Genomic DNA, 21,319 nt, shown 5'->3' on the forward strand with positions numbered 1-21,319 from the left:
TTTTTTTGCTATCATTTTGTGTTAGTTTCTAATTTGGCCACATTATGATTAAAAATGGCCTAAAATTAAAGATGGTTTAATTTCTGGGATTTGAAAGTTACTGAGGTTTTTCGTTTATGGCCTACCAGATGATTTTTATGAATGTTCTATGATGTTTCAAAAGAATCATCATTCTCTTTTTGGTACAAAGTTCTCAATATATCTGTTAAATCACACACAATTAGTTATAACACTTAACTGCGTGATTCTTAAAGTATGGTCCCAGACTACCTATATTAGCATCATCTGGGCTGCTTATTAAAGCCGTGAATTCTCACACCACACCCATAGGTATATAATTGGATCTGGAGGAGGCATGGAGTGCTCAGAGCCTGCATTTTTAATAAGCTTCTCTGGAAACTCTTATACTCATTAGCAAACCAACCACTACTTACTTTTTTTTTTTTTTTTTTGAGACGGAGTCTCGCTGTGTCGCCCAGGCTGGAGTGCAGTGACGCGATCTCGGCTCACTGCAAGCTCTGCCTCCCGGGTTCATGCCATTCTCTCGCCTCAGCCTCCGAGTAGCTGGGACTACAGGCTCCTGCCACCATGCCTGGCTAATTTTTTGTATTTTTAGTAGAGACGGGGTTTCACCGTGTTAGCCAGGATGGTTTCGATCTCCTGACCTCGTGATCCGCCCGCCTCGGCCTCCCAAAGTGCTGGGTGTTAGCCAGGATGGTTTCGATCTCCTGACCTCGTGATCCACCCGCCTCGGCCTCCCAAAGTGCTGGGATTACAGGCTTGAGCCACTGCGCCTAGCTACTTACATTTTGTCTATTTGATCTGGTTGATTTCTGTGAAATGGTCAATTTTCCCCTGCATTTGTTTTTGCTTTATATATTTCAAATATCTGTCATTCTTTGCATATAGAGTCAAAATGTTTTTTGAGAGAGTGTACCTTTCATCCATGTGAATATATCTGTCTCAAAATCTTTGTCCCATTGAAAACACGAAGTGGGCCTTTTCAGCAAAAATTTCTGGGCCATAAAAACTTCCATAGAAGGAGCAGTATGTGCATGTGTAAGTGAGTCCAGCATCAAGATGAGTGAGAGGGAGCCCTGAGGCTAGAGTTGGGGGCCACTTTTAGGGCTGTAGCCCGTCCCCGGCTATATTAAGTAAGGAGCAGCAGAGAGGCTCACCTGTAGGCTGAAGCCAGGGGCATCTGCACGCTTGTCTTTCTTTAGCACTGGAAAATTTTCATTTATTATTACTATTGTTATTATCATTCTCTTTCATTGTTTCTGTTCTGTTCTCTGGAGTTTTTTTTTTTTTTTTTTCCTTTGAGACAGGGTCTCAATCTGTCACCCAGGTTGGTATGCAGTGGAGCAATCTTGGCTCACTGCAACCTCCGCCTCCTGGGTTCAAGCGATTCTCCTGCCTCAGCCTCATGAGTAGCTGGGATTACAGGCATCCACCACCATGCCTGGCTAATTTTTTATATTTTTAGTAGAGATGGGGTTTCACCATGTTGGCCATGCTAGTGTCGAACTCCTAATCCTCAAACGATCCGCCCACCTCAGCCTCCCAAAGTGCTGGGATTATAGACTTGAGCCACCGAGCCCAGCATGCTTCCCCCTTTACTCATTTCTTTCTCCTGCCGCCCTGTGAAGAGGTGCTTTCTGCCATGATTAGAAGTTGCCTGAGGCCTCCCTAGCCATGGGGAGCTTTGAGTCAACTAAACCTCTTTTCTTTGTAAATTACCCACTCTCAGGTATTTCTTCATAGCAGCATGAGAACAGACTAATATACCATGTCTGTGTTTTTATTTTTATTTTTTTTGAGACAGGACACTCTGTTGCCCAGGCTGGAGTGCAGTGGTACGATCTCGGCTCACTGCAACCTCCGCCTCCCAGGTTCAAGTGATTCTTCTGTCTCAGCCTCCCAAGTAACTGGGACTACAGGTGTGTGCCACCACGCCCAGATAATTTTTGTATTTTTAGTAGAGATGGGGTTTCACCATGTTGGCCAAGCTGGTCTTGGACTCCTGGCCTCAGGTGATCCACCCGCCTCAGCCTGGCAAAGTGCTGGGATTATAGGTATGAGCCACTGTGCCCAACCCACCATGTATGTTTTAATCTGCAGTTTCCTCTTCCTTTAGTTCTTTATGGATGTGATCTCTCCCCTCTATCTTTCAGGAATTCCTGAAATTTTCTAGTCAGCCAGTGGCATTCTTTGATATTTGGTTTCTGTCCTGCTATCCCTGTCCAATCTCCTTATTGATTGCTCAGCCAGGTTGATGCTGAGGGTTTGGCCAGGGGCCCCCAAAGCAGGAAAGCACTTTGGAAAGTGGGCAGTCTCCCAGGCCCTTCTACTTCCTGAGTTCATTTTCTCTTCTGTCACTCTCTTCCCCAAGACAAAGATTGTTTTGGTTTTTCTCCAGTGATGCACTTTAGAGGCTGAACTCCAGGGTACTTTATAAATACACTTAGCTTGAATGAAAATTCATGAAAAGAAAATCAAAGGTTGAACAGGGGCAGTAAGAAGGTGTCAGAAAACTAAAAATATTGCCCAGGTATTTAAAACACATGTATAATTCAAATTTTCCTAGCCTTAGTTCTATCAAAATTAATGTAGGGGAATGAGGTTTTTTTGTTTTGTTTTGTTTTTGTTTTTTTGTTTTTTGTTTTTTTTGATAGACTCTCACTCTGTCACCCAGGCTGAAGTACAGTGGTGCAGTCTTGATTCAATGCAACCTCTGCCTCCCGGGTTCAAGTGATTCTCCTGCCTCAGCCTCCTGAGTAACTGGGATTATAGGCGTCCACCACCATGCCTGGCTAATTTTTGTATTTTTAGTAGAGATGGGGTTTCACCATGTTGGCCAGGCTGGTCTCAAACTCCTGACCTCAAGTGACCTCAGCCTGCCAAAGTATTGGGATTACAGGTGTGAGCCACCATGCCCGGTCGGTTGGGAATGTGATTTTTAAAATATGCAGAGTTAGGCCAGGCACAGTGGTTCACGTCTGTAATCCCAGTACTTTGGGAAGCCGAGGTGGGAAGATCACTTGAGGCCTGGAGCTCAAGACCAATTCAGGCAACATAGTGAGACCCTGTCTCTACAAAAATCGTACAAAATTAGCCAAGTGCAGTGGCACATACCTGTAGTCCCAGCTATTCAGGAAGCTGAGGTGGTAGGATAACTTGAGCCCAGGAGTTAGTGAGCTATGATTGTACCACTGCATTCCAACCTGGGAAACAAAGCAAGACCCTGTCTCTTAAAACAAAAACAAAAACAGAAACAAAAAACTCAGAGTTGACCCTAAAGTTAGGGCACAAGCCACTTTATTACGGATGTGGACTGGCAAGCCCCAGATTTGGATTTTTGCCACTCATTACTCTGGTAATCTGTTATGGATTACATAAGAGATGTTGCCAGATTGTAGATTCCATAAGTCTGTCTTGTCATTCACTCTATCCCTAGCACCTGCTAGTCACACCTGCTTATGGGGGACACGTATACTCAACAAAAAATATTTATTGCCATGTGTGGTGGTTTATACCTATAATCCCAGTACTTTTGGAGGCCAAGGCAGGAGGATCGCTTGAGCCCAGTTCGAGACCAGCCTGGGCAACATGGCAAGACCCCATCTCTACAAAAAATACAAAAATTAGCTGAGCATGATGGTGTACACCTGTAGTCTTAGCTACTCAAAAGTGGGAGAATCTCCTGAACCCAGGAGGTCGAGATTGCAGTGAGCCATGATCATGCCGCTGCACTCTAGCTTGGGTGACAGAGTGAGACCCTGTCTCAAAAAAAAAAAAAAAAAAAAAAAAAAGATGTGTTGAATAAATGGATGAATGAGAAAAAAGAACAAATTAATCAATGAACTCTTCAGTGCTGGGTAAAAAGCCTTCATGGTCCAGGCAGATTAATAATATGAATGTGTAAAATGCCTCATATAGTGAGAAAGAAGTTAGTGGGAATTACCGCAACTAACAGTGCATGCCAGACTCAAGACATTCAAATCCTGGTTTTACAAAACTGCCAACCAAATGAGAGACATTATTGGGGTTCCGGGGGCAGGGGGTTGGTTGGGGAGGTCTGGCCTTTCTGCCTGCATGTCAGTGACCTCTACCCCCGAGACTGCTGCTAGGTCTTGAGGACTGTCTTAAAGTTTCCACTGTGGCTTCATGGTCTAAGCATCCAAGCTTCTAATAGGCAGATTCAGTAGCATCTGAGAAATAATAAAAGATGCCATCATCAAAATTTTAAATTTTCTGCAAAAACTAGAACCCTATTAAAGCAATCACAAAACACTGATTCCTAGCTGTTAATTTCATTTTGTCCCCTCAGCAGCCTTTTTTTTTGTGAGCTAATCAGGGCACATTTTCCCATAGCAAAGGTGAGGGCTTGAAGCTCAGCAACTCACCTGGGGATACAGGGTAAACTGAGTCAGGCCCAGAAGTAAGACCCAGCTCATTTGCCTTTGTAAGTAGAGTTAGGAGTTTAGTGCTTCATCCACTCACACTTAACACATACATGAACACGTTTAGTGGCCTCAAGGCAGCTTTGTATCTAAAGCTCTTACTGGCAGGTTTCATCAATTTTGTGCAAGTCAGTGGACAATCACTGTGCACCTGACTTTCATCCCTCTCTACAGACCAGTTGCTTCCAAGTTGGTACCAGGCAGGGAATAAACATAGTCATGTGGTTAAGAGTCTGGACTTTGGAGTCTGATATGGTTTGGCTGTGTCCCCACCCAAATCTCATCTTGAATTGTAGCTCCCATAATTCCCACATGTCATGGGAGGATCCAGGTGGGAGGTAATTGAATTATGGGGCAAGTCTTTTCTGCGCTGTTCTTGTGATAGTGAATGAGTCTCAGTAGATCTGATGGTTTTTAAAACGGGAGTTTCCCTGTCCAAGCTCTCTCTCTTTGCCTACTGCCATCCATGTAAGACGTGACTTGCTCCTCCTTGTCTTCTGCCATGATTGTGAGGCCTCCCCAGCCATGTGGAACTGTAAGTCGAGTAAACCTCTTTTTCTTCCCAGTCGTGGGTATCTCTTTATCAGCAGCATGAAAACGGACTAATACAGAGGCAGATGCTCATTCCTCCATACCCTGGCTCTGCCATTACTGGCCATGTGACCTTGAACTTGTACTTAAGTCCTCCAAGCCTGTAAGATGAGGAGACCTACTGCACTGGCATGTTAGGAGGTTGAAATGAAATAAGGTGGCTGGGTGTGGTAGTTCATGCCTACAATCCCAGCACTTTGGGAGTCTGAGGCAGGAGGATTGCTTGAGCCCAAGCGTTTGAGACCAGCTTGGGCAACAGAGTAAGACCTCATCTCTACAAAAAAATTAAAAATTAGCCAGTTGTGGTGATATGCACCTGTAATCCCAGCTGTTCTGGAGACTGAGGTGGGAGCATCGCTTGAACCCAGGAGGTGGAGGTTGCAGTGAGCCAAGGTGGTATTACCGCACCCCAGCCTGGGTGACAGAGCAAGACCCTGCCTCAAAAAAGGAAAAGGAAAAGAAATGAGATAAGGTGTATAGATAAGTCAGCTTCGTGCCTGATAATGTAACAGAAGCTTAGCAATTAGTAGCTGTTGTTTTTGATATCACAGTACTGATACTCTTATTGCAAAAACTTCATGTTTGATGGTCGCCTGATGTCACTCTTTCCTAGTTCAGCAGAAAGAGGAAGCTCAGGCATAGAAGGCATTAATTCACTGACCATCAAACCCCTGCTGCATTTCAGTCAGTGGTTCTTCTAGAAACTACCTTTAAGTCTTTGTATCAGCATCTGTCCCTCCACCTCCTCCCTGGATCCCCAGTGAGGAGACCCATTTGCGTGCAGTCCCTGTCATCCAATCTCCACCTGCGGTGTTGGCAGCCTGGCCTCCATGCAGAGGGCTTTCTGTTGAAAGAGCTTGAACTTAACATTTTAAACACTGAACACTGAAATCAAATATAACAAGGTTTTGAAGCAAAACTATAAAGTATGGTTTTTCAGAGAAATTTCTGGATGATGGCTTCAAAGTACCTGGTAGATCCCACAGCATGGTATCTCTTTGAAGTACGGGCAGATTGGCTTTCAAAGCGACCAGCCCAAGGTCCTCATCTTTCCAGATGGAAAGGTTTTGAACGGCTTCCTCCAGGGAATGTTGCTCCTCAGTTTGTCTCCCCTCTGCCCCTGGGACAGATGGTTTAGATCACGTGAGCATTATAAGGGCCTAGGTTCATCCAGTGTGAGCAAATGCATTTGTTTCCTTTGCGAAGAAGCTGCCAGCCACACCGAATCTAGGCTGCTCTTTTATATATATTTTCTTTGCGGAGAGGGATTTTTTTTGTTTTATTTTTTAATTTTTTAAAAATAGAGTTGGGGGTCTCACTTTATTGCCCAGGCTGGTCTCAAATTCCTGGGCTCAAGCAATCCTCCCGCCTCTGCTTCCCAAACTGCCAAGATTATAGGCATGAGCCACTGCACCTGGCCTGTATATATTTTGCAAATACAATCATGGCATTTAAATTTCCATTAGTTTAAAAGAAGAAAAAGAAACCAAATTGAAACAGGAGGAATTATTGAAATTCAAATTTCTTTATCACAGGAAACATTATTTCTTAAAATAGCCATCAGTTTAATACATTATGAAATAAGAGGTTAGAGGTGCCATTTTTTAAAAACTCTGGTTTCCATTTGAGATGCATTTGGGTTGACTTTCTGGTGTGGAAAATGAGGCCACCCGCATTGCCTGCCCTCTCCGATTTTTGTTAGCTAAGCTAAGGGCTTAGGTTTATAGCATTGCATTCTGGTCCATCTCCCTAATGTGCATAAACGCCTAGTATTTATTCAAACTTTAAGTGGCTACAGCGCTTACCATTAGACCTTTGATCACAGCTTCTCCATGCCTCTATCTTTATTTTGATTTCCTCTTTCATTGGTCTGGATTTTGTCACCTGGGTGATATTTTCTGAGAAGAGCTCATGAATGCCATCTGTATTCCCTGGGTTTCTGGCTGTTTGAGATGGATGGTCTGTTACTTTCCAGTCTGGACCTCTTGGCTGGATACTTTATTCTCGAGTTAGACAGATGCTGCTCCATTGTCTTCCGGCATTGAGTGCTGCTGTTTGTCATTGGCTTTTGGGAACCAAACGTGTTCCAGGGATAGAGATGATTTTTCCAGGCAGCTGGCTATCCAGGGTCCTCCACTCCACCATTCCCTGCCACTTCTCTAGGGAATTTGTTTATTTGTAAGAAGGAGAGACAAGATTTAAACATAAAAGTAAATATATCATTTTTTTAAACTACAAAATTGGATGCATGCTAATACTAAATACTTCTTTTAAGAATAAAGAAGAAAAGGAAAGTCCTGGAAAGGCTCTCAGAGAGATCATTGTTAATAGTTGGGTGCTGGCTGGGCACGGTGGCTCACACCTGTAATCCAAGCACTTTGGGAGGCCAGGGCAGGTGGGTCACCTGAGATCAAGAGTCTTGAGGTCAAGAGTTCAAGACCAGCCTGGCCAACATGGTGAAACTCCATCTCTACTAAAAATACAAAAAATTACCCAGGTGTGGTAGTGTGTGCCTGTAAGCCCAGCTGCTCGGGAGGCTGAGGCAGGAGAATCGTTTGAACCCAGGAGGCAGAGGTTGTAGTGAGCCGAGATCGTGCCACTGTACTCCAGCCTGGGCAACAGAGCAAGACTCCATCTCAAAAAAAAAAAAAACAGGTGCCTATTTTTCCAGACTTTTTCTACGCATATATGCATACCTACATGTATAGAAATTAACAATGATTTTAAAAATTAAGTTCATGTTATATGTACATTTTTCAACATGCTTCTTTTTACTTAAATGTGTAACTTGATATCTGCCCAAAGAAATGCAAAAGTAGAGCTACCTCATTCTTTGGAAGAGCTGCCTGGGGCTCAGTGAACACCTGCTGTATTAGTTATTTAATCCATCTCTCATTGATAACCATGTGGACCATTCTGTAATATAAAGGATGCCTCAACGATCTTTGTGTACTTAGGACTAAAGGATACATTCCCGGAAGGGCTAGGTCAGAGGGTATGCATATGATTCATTTCTAGTCAGTCATTTCTGTCATCTCTGCCTCCAAAATAGATCTCGAGGCCTCCTCCCTGTCCCCACCTCTACTGCCACCTTCCTCTTTCACCTGCAACTGCAGCAAAGCCGGTAGCCCTGTTTCCACCCTTGTCCCACCTCCTAAAATCCAGCTGGTATCCAAGAGCCATAGAGATCTTTTAAAAGCAGAAGTCAGGCCAGGCGCAGTGGCTCACGCCCATAATCCCAACACTCTGGGAGGCTGAGGTGGTTGGATCACTTCAGGTCAGAAGTTTGAGACCAGCCTGGCCAAAATGGTGAAACGATGTCTCTACTAAAAATACAAAAATCAGCCAGGCGTGGTGGCGGACACCTGTAATCCCAGCTACTTGGGAAGCTGAGGCAGGAGAATTGCTTGAACCTGGGAGGTGGAGGTTGCAGTGAGCCGAGATCCTGTCACTGCACTCCAGCCTGGGCAACAAGAGCGAAAATCCGTCTCAAAAAAATAAATTAATAAAAAATAAAAACAGAAATCAGATAACATTGTATCTCTGCTTAGAACCCTTCAGCAGCTTCTCATAGTGCATAGAACAAAATCCACACTTCCCTGAGGCCCACAAAGCCCTGTCCCCCGTGACCGCTGCCTCCCTCTAGGGAGCATATGCCCTCCAGCCGTTCCTGCCTCCTGGCCTTTGCCTCTGCTCTTCCTACCCCCAGACAGCCTTGTGTCCCAGACACTACCAGGTGGTTCTTCAGCACTCAGCCTTCCCTGACCACCATTCATCAGGGCCCCCTCAGGCCAGTCGCCCTGTCGCATCATCCAGACAAGGGCTTCCTTCATAGTCCTGGCCACCTCTGAAATGCCTCTGTTTATATTTATACATCGCCTGGCTGTCTCCTCCTGCCCCACACTGTATGCTCCTATAAGGCCAGAGGTTTGCCATCTTGCTCTCCACTGCTACCTCCGCTCTTAACAGAGCACCTAAGCACATGTGCATGCATGAAGCCTTAATGAATGGTGGTTGCCATATTGTCTTCCCCACTGGCTGGGCCATGACAGATGCAAGAGAGTCTGTCATGCGTGGATAATCTAGAAGGAGCAAGGAGGCGTGGCGGAGTGCAGAAGTCACAGCTATGCCACTTAATCACTGTGAGAGGTTGGACCAGCATAAAGGCTGGTCACAGTTCCTCAAATTTGGGGGTATCCCCACAATTCAATCACTCAAAATGTGGGGTTGCAACATAGTGAAGGTCATGAAGAGGCCAGAGGAAGTCTGCTCAGCTGACCATGGGTGCAAGGGTCCTAATGCCCCATCCAAATCCTTCCTGAAACTGGCCATCTTTGGTGGCTGCACTTGGTCTTAGACATCAGTGGGGACGATTCGGGGCCCTGGGACTGAGATTTCCGGGACAGTGACAGCAGTCTCCCAGCTAAGACTGTAATCCACAGTGACTGGGCAAGAGTAGGGGCTGCAGAGAGAGGGATGTACCCATTGTTTTCTCACCCAGCCTTGCCCCCACCCCAGCAGAACAGAACCTAAGTTGACCTCACTTGAGAATGGGAGTTGGGCCAAGCATAAGAGCCAATAGGCTATTTTGTTTTAACTGAATTCATGTTATCCCAGGGTTTTACTCTACCTATCTGTCTTACAGGGTTTTTCTGAGGATCAAAGGAGAGAAAGGGTTGAAAATGTTTTATAGAGTACAGAGCATTATTCTACTGTAAAGGATTACTAGTTTTACAGCTGCCGAAATTGCTGTTAAACAGCAGGTCACCTAGGAACTCGCGTTGCCCTCTGGAGGAGCAGTGAATCTGTTGCCCCTCCAACTGCCCACCACTGTCAGACTTCGAAGACATAAGCCATGACCTCAGTCTGGTTTGCATGAAGGTTGCATGAACCATCTCAATACACTCAATTAGGAGACCTGGTGTTATTTTTTTAAACACCAGCAGTGAATCCGCACTTGCTTTAATCGTTTCTCAACCTTGAGATTTTGGCCGGATCATTTTTTGTTATGGGGCTGTCCTGGACATTCTGTTATGTTTAGCAGCATCCCTGGTGTCCATGTAATAGATGCCAATAGGACGACTCTCCCCAGGTTCTGATCAAAAATATCTCAAGTCACTACCGGATGTCCCCTGGAGTTGGGTGGGGGGACAAAATTACTCCCAGTTCAGACCTCTGCTTTAAAGCAATTCTGCAAAGTAGGGATTTGTTAATCTATTTTTATGGACGTCAAGATGCAAGTCAAAGGAGGTAAGTAACTTGCTAAGGGTCCTGTCACCGGTGTCACCTCCAAGGTACGTGAGGGCACTTTGCGTCTGCACACAGCCACCACCCAGTCATCAATGGAATCTATTCAGTCATTCAGCAGATATTGGTCGAGCACCTACTATGTGCCAGGCAGTGTTTTAGTTGCCCAGTAAATATCACTGGTATCTGGGTGTGGTGGCTCATACCTGTAGTCCTAGCTACACAAGAGGCTGAGGTGGGAGGCTCACTCGAGCCCAGGAGGTCAAGGCTGCAGTGAGTTGTGATCACACCACTGCAGTGGGCAACAGAGATAATTAATTAATTATATTAAATGTGTATCACCAATACTTGATATCAAGGGATGGAAGGGGAGAACTCTAAAAAGAGACAGCTGTATTTATTTCCTATTTGCTGCTGTAACAACTTGCTGTAAACTTGGTGGCTTAGTTCTGGAGGTCAGAAATCCAAAATCAGTTTCACTGGTCTAAAATCAAGGCATTGGCAGGACTGCATTCCTTCTGGAGGCTTGAGAGGAAAGCTCATTCCCTTGCCTTTTTCAGACTGTAGAGGCCACCTACATTCCTTGGCTTGTGGTCACGTCCTCCTGTTTCAAATCCAGCACTATAGCTCGCTCCTCCCTGACCTCTGCTTCCATTCTTACATATTCTCTATTTGACTTTGATCTTCCTGCTTCTCTCTCATAGGACCCCTGTGATTACATTGGACTCACCTGGATAATCCAGGCTCCTCTCCCCATCTGGAGATTCTTTACCTGATCACATCTTCAAAGTCCCTTTGACCTGTAAGGCAGCATCTCCACAGCTCCCAGGGGCTAGGATATGGACATCTTTGGGGACCATTTATCCAGCATACCACAGACTACCCTCTGGCCCCCAAAGATTCATCTCCATCCCACATGCAAAATCCATCCATCCCATCCCAAGTTTTCCAAAACTCTGAATCCATTACCGTATCAACTCAAGTCCAGAATATCATCTAAGTCTCATCAGCTCAAAAATCCAAAATCTCATCATCTAAATTGGTTATGGGTAAGACCCTGGGTATGACCTATCTTGGGGCAAATTTTTCTCATCTATAGATGAGTGAAAATAGAAAGCAAGTTATCTGTTCCCAAATACAATGGTGGATCAGGCATAGGATGACAATTAACAACATTCCTGTATGAGTCTGTTCTCACACTGCTAATAAAGACATACCTGAGAATGGGTAATTTATAAGGGAAAGAGGTTTAATGGACTCACAGTTCCACATGACTGGGGGGGGCCTCACAGTCATGGCAGAAGGCAAAGAAGGAGCAAAGTCACGGCTTACATGGTGGCAGGCAAGAGAGCTTGTGCAGGGGAACTCCCCTTTATAAAATCATCAGATCTCATGAGACTATTCTCTACCACGAGAACAGTATGGGGAAACTGCCCCCATGATTCAGTTATCTCCACCTGGCCCCGCCCTTGACACATGGGGATTATTACATTTCAAGGTGAGATTTGGGTGGGGACACAGTCAAATCATATCAAAATTCCCATTTAAAAGGAGGGCAAATAACAGGGAAAAAAGAGGAATCACCAAACCCAGGCAATTTTAAAGCCCAATGGGCAAACTCCTTTAGCTTTCAAGGCCTGGAAATAATTCTCTGTGGTTCGGGGCTCTGTTCTCTTGGCCCACAGCTCCATCCTTGGAGTCATTCTTCCTTTTTCAGGAAGAGCAGCCTGTGTTTGTAGATGAGCCATTTCATCAGCCAATTTCCTGCCTGTAGAATTCTGGGGAGTCTGACAACCTTCTTTCGTTCTGTTCTTTCTTTCTCCCATTCAGTCCAAGCTGGCAGTGTTTCTCCTAGTATGACATTCTCAAAAGTCATGTGGGACTCCCATGTATGTCTCTAGGATTTGCTCCTTTAGACAAGGGACTCCTCTGCAAATCTTTCCTGGAAAATCCCCCCTCTGTCCTGGCTTCCGCTGAGATGTCTAAGGGGATCCATGAGCCACATGTTTAATCTCCTGAAAGAGCCCTCCATACGACTGAATACTTTGCACTTTGCATCCTTCTGAGGTACAAGTAAAAAGGTTGTCCAGCCACACCTTTAGCTTTATCTCCATAGCATACTTTTCTGACAGTGAATCTCCTAATTTTAGAATCTTCTGCAATCTGGATAGGCTAAAAATCATCCAAATCGCCAAGTCCTGGTTCCCTTTTCCTTAACAGTTCTTCCCTCAGTCTGTCTCTTTCCTCTCACATTTTACTTTAAGCAGCAGGAGAAAAACAGACTGAATCTTCAGCACTTTGCTTGGAAATCTCCTGAGTTAAATATTCAAGTTCATCTCTTACATGTTCTGCTTTCCACAACACTGTAGGACACAATTCAGCTAAGATTCTACTGCTACATAACAGGATTCCCTGGGCTCCAGTTTTCAGTTACATGTTCATTTCCTGAGTCCTCACCAGTGGTGTCTGTAGCATCTATATTTCTATCATGGGTCTGTGTAGGATGATTTCTCTAAGATGGTAAAAGTGTTCTATATGGTGTTCCTCACTTCCTCCCAAGCCCTCAGGAGTTCACAGGTTCCAGGGATTAGGACATGAACATCTTTGGGGAGCCCTTATTCAGCCTACTGCAATAACTGTTATGTTTATTGGTCAATTATCAAACCTTTATTGATTGCTTCTCATTTTTTTAGAGCTACATTGGATAGATACTATACAGGCTACAAGGGGTAGTATAGCTAGGCTGACCAAACATACTGGTTTGCCCAAACAGAGTCTCACTATGTTGCTCAGGCTGGTCTTGAACTCCTGGTCTCAAGTAGTCCTTTTGCCTCGGCCTCCCAAAGTGATGGGATTACAAACATGAGCCACTGTCCCAGCTCCGTTTATACTTTTTTTTGTCCCAGTGTAAATATAATAGTGCTCGCTTTCTCTCTGAAATATCTTGGTTTGGGTGATTCATGTCCTGGTCCCTCTAAGTATAGATCTTAATGCTTAGCCGTAAGGAATCTACAATTTCATGTAGACAAAAGAAACATGAAAAAAATCGTCAAGCAGTTGTAGTTAAGTGCTAAATAGTATGACATTTAGATGCTGCTCAACACCCTACAATATGCAGGACAGCCCCCAACAACTACCGGCCAGACATTTTACCATCTGGGATTTGAGGGTCATTTGGAGGCCTTTGGGAGTTCATAGTCAAAGCGTGGTCCCTGGACCAGCAGTATCAGGATCACCTTATTAGAAATGCACATGCTCAGGCCCCATCCCAGACCCGCTGAATCAGTGGGTGGGACTCCACAATCTGTTTGAACAAGCCCCAGATTTTAACAAGCCATATTGTCTGTTTCTCTCTCCCTCTCCTTCACATGTTCACTCCCCCCCACCCCACCTTCTCCCAGCATCTCCAGGATACAAACACCACAGTTAATATTAACAACACTGCTCTGTCCAGGGAGTTGCTCATTTTCCCCTGCCCTTTGTTTTCTCATCTTCAAAGCAGTGACAACACAAGGGTTGAGATAATGTTGTTAAATGTTAGTTTGGGGAGAATAATTCTTTGGTTCAAATGATCTATTTTCAAATAAGTTTTTCTCAAGGTACCATATTTGTCTCTCATCTCTCTTCTGGGCTTTTTGCAGGAGCTGAGAAAAAGCCTGGAACTTAGTGTAAATCTACAAAGGAAACAAAAGGATTGTTCCAGCGATGAGTATGACTCTATCGAGGAAGACATACTCTCTGAGCCTGAGCCAGAGGACCTGGCGCTGGTGGGCCATCCCAGAGATGACTGCCCTCCTTCCAGTGGGGTTTCAACACAGAAAGATGTTCCTGGGGAACAGGAGACAGAAGGACGCTCTGCCCCTGGCCCAGACACCCTCGTGGTGCTGGAATTTAACCCAGCTTCCAAAAGTGAGCTCTGTCTTGTGTATCATTTCTTTGCCATTGGTGTCTCTGCATCTAATAGCAGGACTTAAACTTCCAGTGGTCCTTTGAATTCCACTTTGGTTAGAGTGTCCCACAGGCCAGGGAGGTATATCAGTCAGGTCTCTGTTGATTGCAAGATGCAGAGCTTCCCAAAGGCTTCCTCAGGGCCCTGAAATTCCAGATGGTAAATTCCTGGCAGATAGTTGGAGGTGTCTGTTCTGTACGTTGTAAGATGTTTTGCAGCATCTACATACCAGTTGGCTAATACACAGTAGCTTAAGCTGAGGGACTATTTATTGACTTGAGTAACTGAAAGGTTCTGAGATGTAGCAAGACTCATTTTCTCCCCTCTCCCTCTTCCTCTTCCTTTCCCTCTGCGTCTCCATCTCTCTCCCATCTCCTCTCTTCCCACTCCCTTTTCCCTTCTGGCCTCTTCCCTCTCTCTTCTCCCATCTCCGTCACCCTCTTGCTCTCCTCCTCCTTCTCTGCTTTCCTGTGTCTTGCTTCCATTCTTAGTAGACTATCCAACATACAAAGGCAGAATTGCCTTTAAATATGACACTGACTTTGCAACCTCTCAGAAAGTGAATTTTTCTTTCCCCAAAGGCCCCAGCAAAAGTCCCAGACCTGGTTCTCCAACCCACACAGGGTCACATGCTGTCTCGGCTTGGATCACCGTGGCTCTGATTGGCCAGGTCCAGCCAATAGGACTAAGGGGTGTGGTTATCACCACCCAGCCCCTTGATAGTGCAGTAAAGCTCTTATCTCCAGAAGAAACTCAAGGTGAACCTGAAGGAGGGAGGATGCTGGCACACACAGGGTCACATGCTGTCTCTGATTGGATCACTGTGGCTCTGATTGGCCAGGTCTAACCAATAGGACTAAGGGGTGTGGTTATCACCACCCAGTCACACGATAGTACAGTAAAGCCCTCATTTCCAAAAGAAACTCAAGGTGAACCTGAAGGAGGGAGGATGCTGACACACAGAAACAGCAGCATCCAATGGAGGAGGTTTGTGAAGAAAGATCTTGGAAAGTAGAATGAGTAAAACGATTGGTGAGGGGCAGGGAGGAGAGAGGAGGACTTGGGAGGTGAAGAGAGGCCTACTTGCAACTGTCTCCATCCTCTGTTCCTAAGCTTTGACTCGGGCTGGTCTGGCCTCTGCCTGCACCTCTGTCTCCTATTCATGTGCACTCTCAAAGCTGGGTGTGCCAAGAGAAGACAATCTTTTCTGAACCATGGTAAACCTAAGGAAAGAGAAATGAGGGAATGTTTGGAATCAGACACTATGTCAGTTTGTGAGGGTTGCCATGACTAAGTACCACAGACTGGTGGCTTAAACAGCAGGAATTTACTGTCTCATAGTTCTGGAGACTGGAAGCCTGAGATCAAGAGTCATTTTCTTCTGAGGCCTTTTTTGTGGCTTGTAGATGGCCATCTTCTCCCTGTGTCTTCCCGTGATCTTCCCTCTGTGTGTATCTGTGTCCTAATCTCCTCTTCTTGGGAGAAGTTATATTGGATTAGAGCCCACCTATTTGACCTTGTTTTTACTTAATTACCTCTTTAAAGACCTTGTGCCCAAATACAGTCAGGGGTACTGGCAGCTAGGATTTCAATGTATGAATTTGGAGGGGGCCGGGCACAGTGACTCATGTCTGTAATCCCAACAGTTTTGGCAGCCAAGGCGGGAGGATCAGTTGAGTTCCAGATCAGCCTGGGAAACATGGCAAGACCCCATCTCTACAAAAAAATTTTTAAAAAAATTACCCAGACGTAGTAGTGCATACCTTTAGTCCTAGCCACTTGAGAGGCTGAGGCAGGAGGATCACTTAAATCTAAGAGGTTGAGGCTGCAATGAGCCATGATTGTGCCACTGCACTCCAGCCTGGGTGACAGAGTGAGACCCTCTCAAAAAAAAAAAAAGAGAGTTTGAAGGGGACACAGTTCAGCTCTGGAAAATCCACACCCAATAATGGACATCTCCAGAGAAGACATTTGTCCATCAGACATGCTGTCACCATATTTGTTCTCACCCCAGACCCTGCTTGGGCTGTTCCCTCTGCCCAGATGACCGCAGTCCCTTTCCTCTCCACTCAGAACCCTGAAACCTGGCTCTCTGCTTTTCCCTCCAGACTGTACTCAGATGTTGCTTCTTGCACAAAGCCTTCTTCACACTCCCACCACATCCACTTAGGCCAGCTCTCCCCTGTGCTCCCGTAGCATCATCATGGCGCCGGGTTCACTGGCCCCAGTTGTCTTTCTCTCCACCCACCACACCTCCCCATCCACCAGCCTATAGGCACAGGCCGGCTCTTACCCTCCGCTTCCCCAGCATGTAGCACATGCCTGGCACATTGCAGCCCCTCAGGGAACCTTTGCCAAAGGAATAAAGGTGTTAGGCGCACCTGCGGGAGCAGCAAGTGGTCAGGGCAATGTTAATAATGGTCCCATGTGGGACCCACTGGGCCTGCAGATGGCATGGCTGCAGGGGAGACGGGGAGCGAGGGGACGGAGCTCTGAAGAGGTGACTGAGTCTCCACCCTGGAAAAGCAGGGGACCTGACAGTCATTCCTGGGTGTGAAGGGCCAGGCCACAGAACAGTTGATGCCAGGTACAGTTCAAGTGATACTGGGGCATAAAGTGAAAAGAGAGAATTTGAATTTCTTGACATTGTGCATGTTTTGTTTTGTTGGTTTTTTCTGAGATAAGGTCTTGCCCTGTCACCCAGGCCTAAGTGCAGTGGCACGATCATAACTCACTGTAGCCTCAAATTCCTGGGAGGCTCCTGGAACAGCCTCCAGAGTAGCTGGGACTACAAGCACGTGCCAACACACCTGACTTTTTTTTTTGTAGGAGGTGGGGACGGAGTCTTGCTCTGTCCCCCAGGCTGGAGTCCAGTGGCACAATCTCAGGTCACTGCAACCTCCACTTTCTGGGTTCAAGCAGTTCTCATGCCTCAGCCTCCCAAGTAGCTGGGATTACAGGCGACTGCCACCATGCCCAGCTAATTTTTGTATTTTTAGTAGAGATGGGGTTTCACCATGTTGACCAGGCTGGTCTCAAACTCCTGACTTCAGGTGGTCCACCTGTCTTGGCCTCCTAAAGTGCTGGAATTACAGGCGTGAGCCACTGTGCCCAGCCTATTTTTTTCATTTTTTTTTTTTTTTTTTAGAGACAGGGTCTCACTATGTTACCTAGGCTGGTCTTTAACTCCTGGGCTCAAGCAATTCCCCCACCACGGCTTCCCAAAGCACCAGGATTACAGGTGTGAGCTACTGCCTGGCCGCCTAGCCAAGAAACATTAAAATTTGAAAACCTGTGCATGTCCTAAAATCTTTTATGTACTTACCAAAATGTGGTGCTGGGCACACCATGGCTCTCAGCAAACTTGTTTCATCGCCTGCATTATTCACATCTCTAATCCCAAACTACACAGAGTAGTTCCATAGACATTTGTTGAATGAGTAAGTGAATGAATAATGAACAAACGCCTGAACAGAATGCCCAACTTGCTTGCGCTCAGTGTCTTACATGAAACATTTGTTTTCCTACAGGTCATAAAAGGGAAAGGAATTTGTCTGCAAAGCGGAAGGACAATGCTGAGGTTTTCATTCCCACCAAACCTGAGCCAAACCTAACTTCCCAAGCCCCTGCTATGTTCCCAGACCAGGAGAGGATATGCTCCAGTAAGAGTTCTGGGGGCCCCTGAGCAGGGGAGCAGGGCTGGGGCTGGGTCACTCTCTGGGGTGCCGTGATGGGAGGCCGCACTTCATTACCCTCCTTGCAGAGGGCTGAGCTGCCCTTTAGCAAATGTATTAGTCAGGGGTCTGCAGAGCAACAGAATGGAAAGGATATGAAGGGAGAGTGAGAGAGAGAGCTTAGGATAAGGAACTGGCTCATGCAGCTGTGGAGGAGCGAGTCCTCTAGTTCAGGGGCCACCATGCGGGAGGAGCCTATGTCGGAGGTGAAGTCCAAGGCAGTTGACTGGAGAAGTCGCTCTCACTTGGGGGAGGGCTGGTCTTTTTGTTTGATTCAAGCCGTCACCTGATTGGCCAAGGCCCACTCACATGGTGGAGGGCAATCTGCCTTACTCTCCTGATGAATATGTTAATGTCATCCAAAAATGCTCTTTCAGAAACACTCAGAATAATCTTTGACCAGTTATCTGGGTTCCCTGTGGCCCAGTCAAGTCAACGCATAGAAGTAACCATGAGAGCGACTTTCTGATTCTACCACTAAGATGTGGTTATCATTGAAAATTTCTTATATTTTTTATTTTTTACTCTTAAGTGAACTTGCTTACTTCAGATGAGCAATAATATGTGCAAATGGTATACAGTTTTGAAGGTACGAAAGAGTTGATGGTGAAAAGACCAACTTTGTCTATGTTCTAATGACATGAGAGGTTACATTTATTTACTACTTAGGATGAGCCAGCCACTATTATAAGCTTTTACTTCTATCATCTCATATAATCCTTATAAATAGCCTTTAAGGTAGGTTCTGCAATTGTCCCTATTTCACAGATGAGGAACTGAGGCACACAGCAGGCAAGTGGCAGCTGAGGCTTTGTAGCAGGGGCTGCCATGTTGGTTTACATTTCAACAAGATTCCTCTGGCTGCCATGTGGAGCCTGGCCTATAGGGAGCTGGGGAGGATACGAGGTGACCAAGGAAGAGACCAGGTGGTTCAAGATGTAGAGGGTGGGAGCTCAGTCTTGATGTTACCAGGGGATGGATCCAGACAGTCACTGGGCTTGCTAGGGAGCCAGTTGTAGGTATGAGATTAGTTGTGACTTTCTATCCTAAACAACCTAGGGTAAGAACCTGGGTGTTGGGGAGCCTGCAGTGATGGGGGGCCATGGCTTGTCATGTGGCTGAGTGCTATGGTTTGAATATTTGCCCCCTCCAAGACTCATGTTGAAATTTAATCCCTAATGTGGCAGTATTGAGAGGTGGGCCCTTCAAGAGGTGAAGAGGTCATGAAGCTTGTCCAGTGGATTAATGCATTCATGGGTTAATGGATTAAAGGGTTATCATGGGAGTGGAACTGGTGGCTTTATAGGACGAGGAAGAGAGACCTGAGCTAGCACACTCATCCCCTCACCATGCACTGCCTCTGGACTCTGCAGAATCCCCACCAGCAAGAAGGCCCTCATCAGAGGCAGCACCCTTGACCTTGGACTTCTCGGCTTCTATAAGAAAGAAATTCCTTTCCTTTTGGTATTACCTAGTTTCAGTTACTCTGTTGTAAACAACAGAAAACAGACTAAGACACTGGGGTAGGATCTGAGTCTGTGTCACTAGCAAAGGAGACTGAGGCAACCCAGGTCCCGGAGCTGGGATCTGTGTGTGCACAAGCCATGCGGTGCCAAGACCCCTGTCCTAGGTCTCTGATCTGCATCCTGCTTCAGCCTGTAGTGACCAGGAAGAACTGTGGCCAACTGGAACCTGCATCCCAGTGGGGCCTTCAAAGTCCCACAAGCAGTGGCTCAAACAATGGAATGTATCATCTCACAGTTCTCGAGGCTGGAAGTCTAAATTCAAGGTGTTGGAGGAGCCAGACTCCAGTGGGGCAGAGCTAGCCCCAAACTGGTTGCTGGAGACCTTTTGGTGGGACCCAGAGCCTGGAAAGAGGCCTGCCTGGGGCCCAAGGAAGGTAGGAATGGGAGGCAACCCTGTTGGCATGTCAAGTTTCCTACAGCCGATAGTGTCACAGAGGTGTCACATCGTTCAATAGATAATGGAGAAATGGTCTGTAGGGATCAAGAGCCAAATAGAACATGTAAGATGCCAGAAAAGTCTGACAAATTTTGGTTCTGTCAGCTTTGGTGAGATGGGAGCTGGGAAGGGGATAGAGAGGAGAAGGATGCATGGGGCGAGATGAAGGCCTGAGTCCACTCTTGGGACTCCCTCAGCAGGTGGGGAGTGGGGGTGGCAGTCCCAGGTGCTATTGTTCCTTCTGCATCTCCTGGATTGGCCTCACCGACTGCTGTTCAGGTTAACAAGTCTCCAGTCTATCCTGCTGGTACTGTCTTCACTATCTGAACCAATCTAAATGGGTTTTCAGAAGTTCCTCCAAAACAAGTTGGTAAAAAAGTATGCCACTGCACGAACCCCCCCAGAACCCCTAGTAGGGCAGGGGTGGCTCAGTGGTGGTCGTGTACCTTTCCCAGCATCCTACTAAGCTAACTGGGACTTCCCTCTTTTGTGTATGTGCCAAGATTGCTTTTTTTTCCATATTCAAGTAACAAAATTAAGAGTCAATACTTACAAAGCACTGACCTAGCTCCCAGGCTGTGTGTAGGACCACATATGTAATCTTGCATTTAATTATCCACACAGCCCCATGCAATAGATAACTGCTATTATCAATATTATTGTACAGAGGAGATGGAGGCACAGAGAGGTTAAGGAATCTGTCCAAGGTCACACAGCCTGTAAGTGATGAAGCCAGTATTTGAGAACCTGGACTGCAGAATCTCTGCTCTTAACTACTCCACTATAAGCCCCTCGTGTGTCAGCTGAACTATTATTTGCTTAATTACCCACATTAGTTACCACTTAATTAATACCCACATCAGCCTAGTCCTAAGCAGTAACATGCCTGAAAATCGGAGGTTTGAGTCACTTGTTATACTTTTTTCTCATGCTCATCAATATAAATATATTACTATTAGTATTTTATTGAATCAGGTATCAACTAAAATCATCTGGCATAGTGCATTAGTTTGCTAGGGCAGCCATAACCAAGTACCATAATCAGAGTGGTTCAAGCAATGGAGACGTATCATCTCACAGTTCTCAAGGCTCCGAGTCTAAATTCAAGGTATTGGCAAGGGCCATTTTCTGAAGGCACTGGGGAGTGGTCCATTCCAGGCCTCTCTCCTAACTTCTGACAGTTCCTTGGCCTGTGGCAACATAACTCCAATCTGTACATGGTATTCTCCACGTATGTCTCTGTCTCTGTGTCCAAATTTGCTGTTTTTATAAAGACAGAGAAAAGCCCAACCTAATGGCTTCATCTTAACTTGATCATCTGCAAACACCCTATTTCCAAATAAGGTCACAGTCACAGGTACTAAGGGTTAGGG

At 45.9% G+C, this 21,319-nt stretch overlaps 1 protein-coding gene across 3 annotated transcripts in view; it reads left to right on the forward strand.

The window, feature by feature from the left end:
- Positions 1 to 21,319, forward strand: part of KIAA0556 (KIAA0556 ortholog) — a 232,651-nt gene that overhangs the window by 115,118 nt on the left and 96,214 nt on the right. For all 3 annotated transcript variants that reach the window (XM_030925123.1, XM_030925124.1, XM_030925125.1), the window contains 2 exons: positions 13,943 to 14,210; positions 17,781 to 17,912. In XM_030925123.1, the coding sequence (XP_030780983.1) occupies positions 13,943 to 14,210; positions 17,781 to 17,912 (400 nt within the window). The remainder of the gene's footprint in view (positions 1 to 13,942; positions 14,211 to 17,780; positions 17,913 to 21,319) is intronic.

The sequence above is a fragment of the Rhinopithecus roxellana genome, chromosome 20 (assembly GCF_007565055.1).
Source record: "Rhinopithecus roxellana isolate Shanxi Qingling chromosome 20, ASM756505v1, whole genome shotgun sequence".
Classification (NCBI taxonomy): Eukaryota; Metazoa; Chordata; class Mammalia; order Primates; family Cercopithecidae; genus Rhinopithecus; species Rhinopithecus roxellana.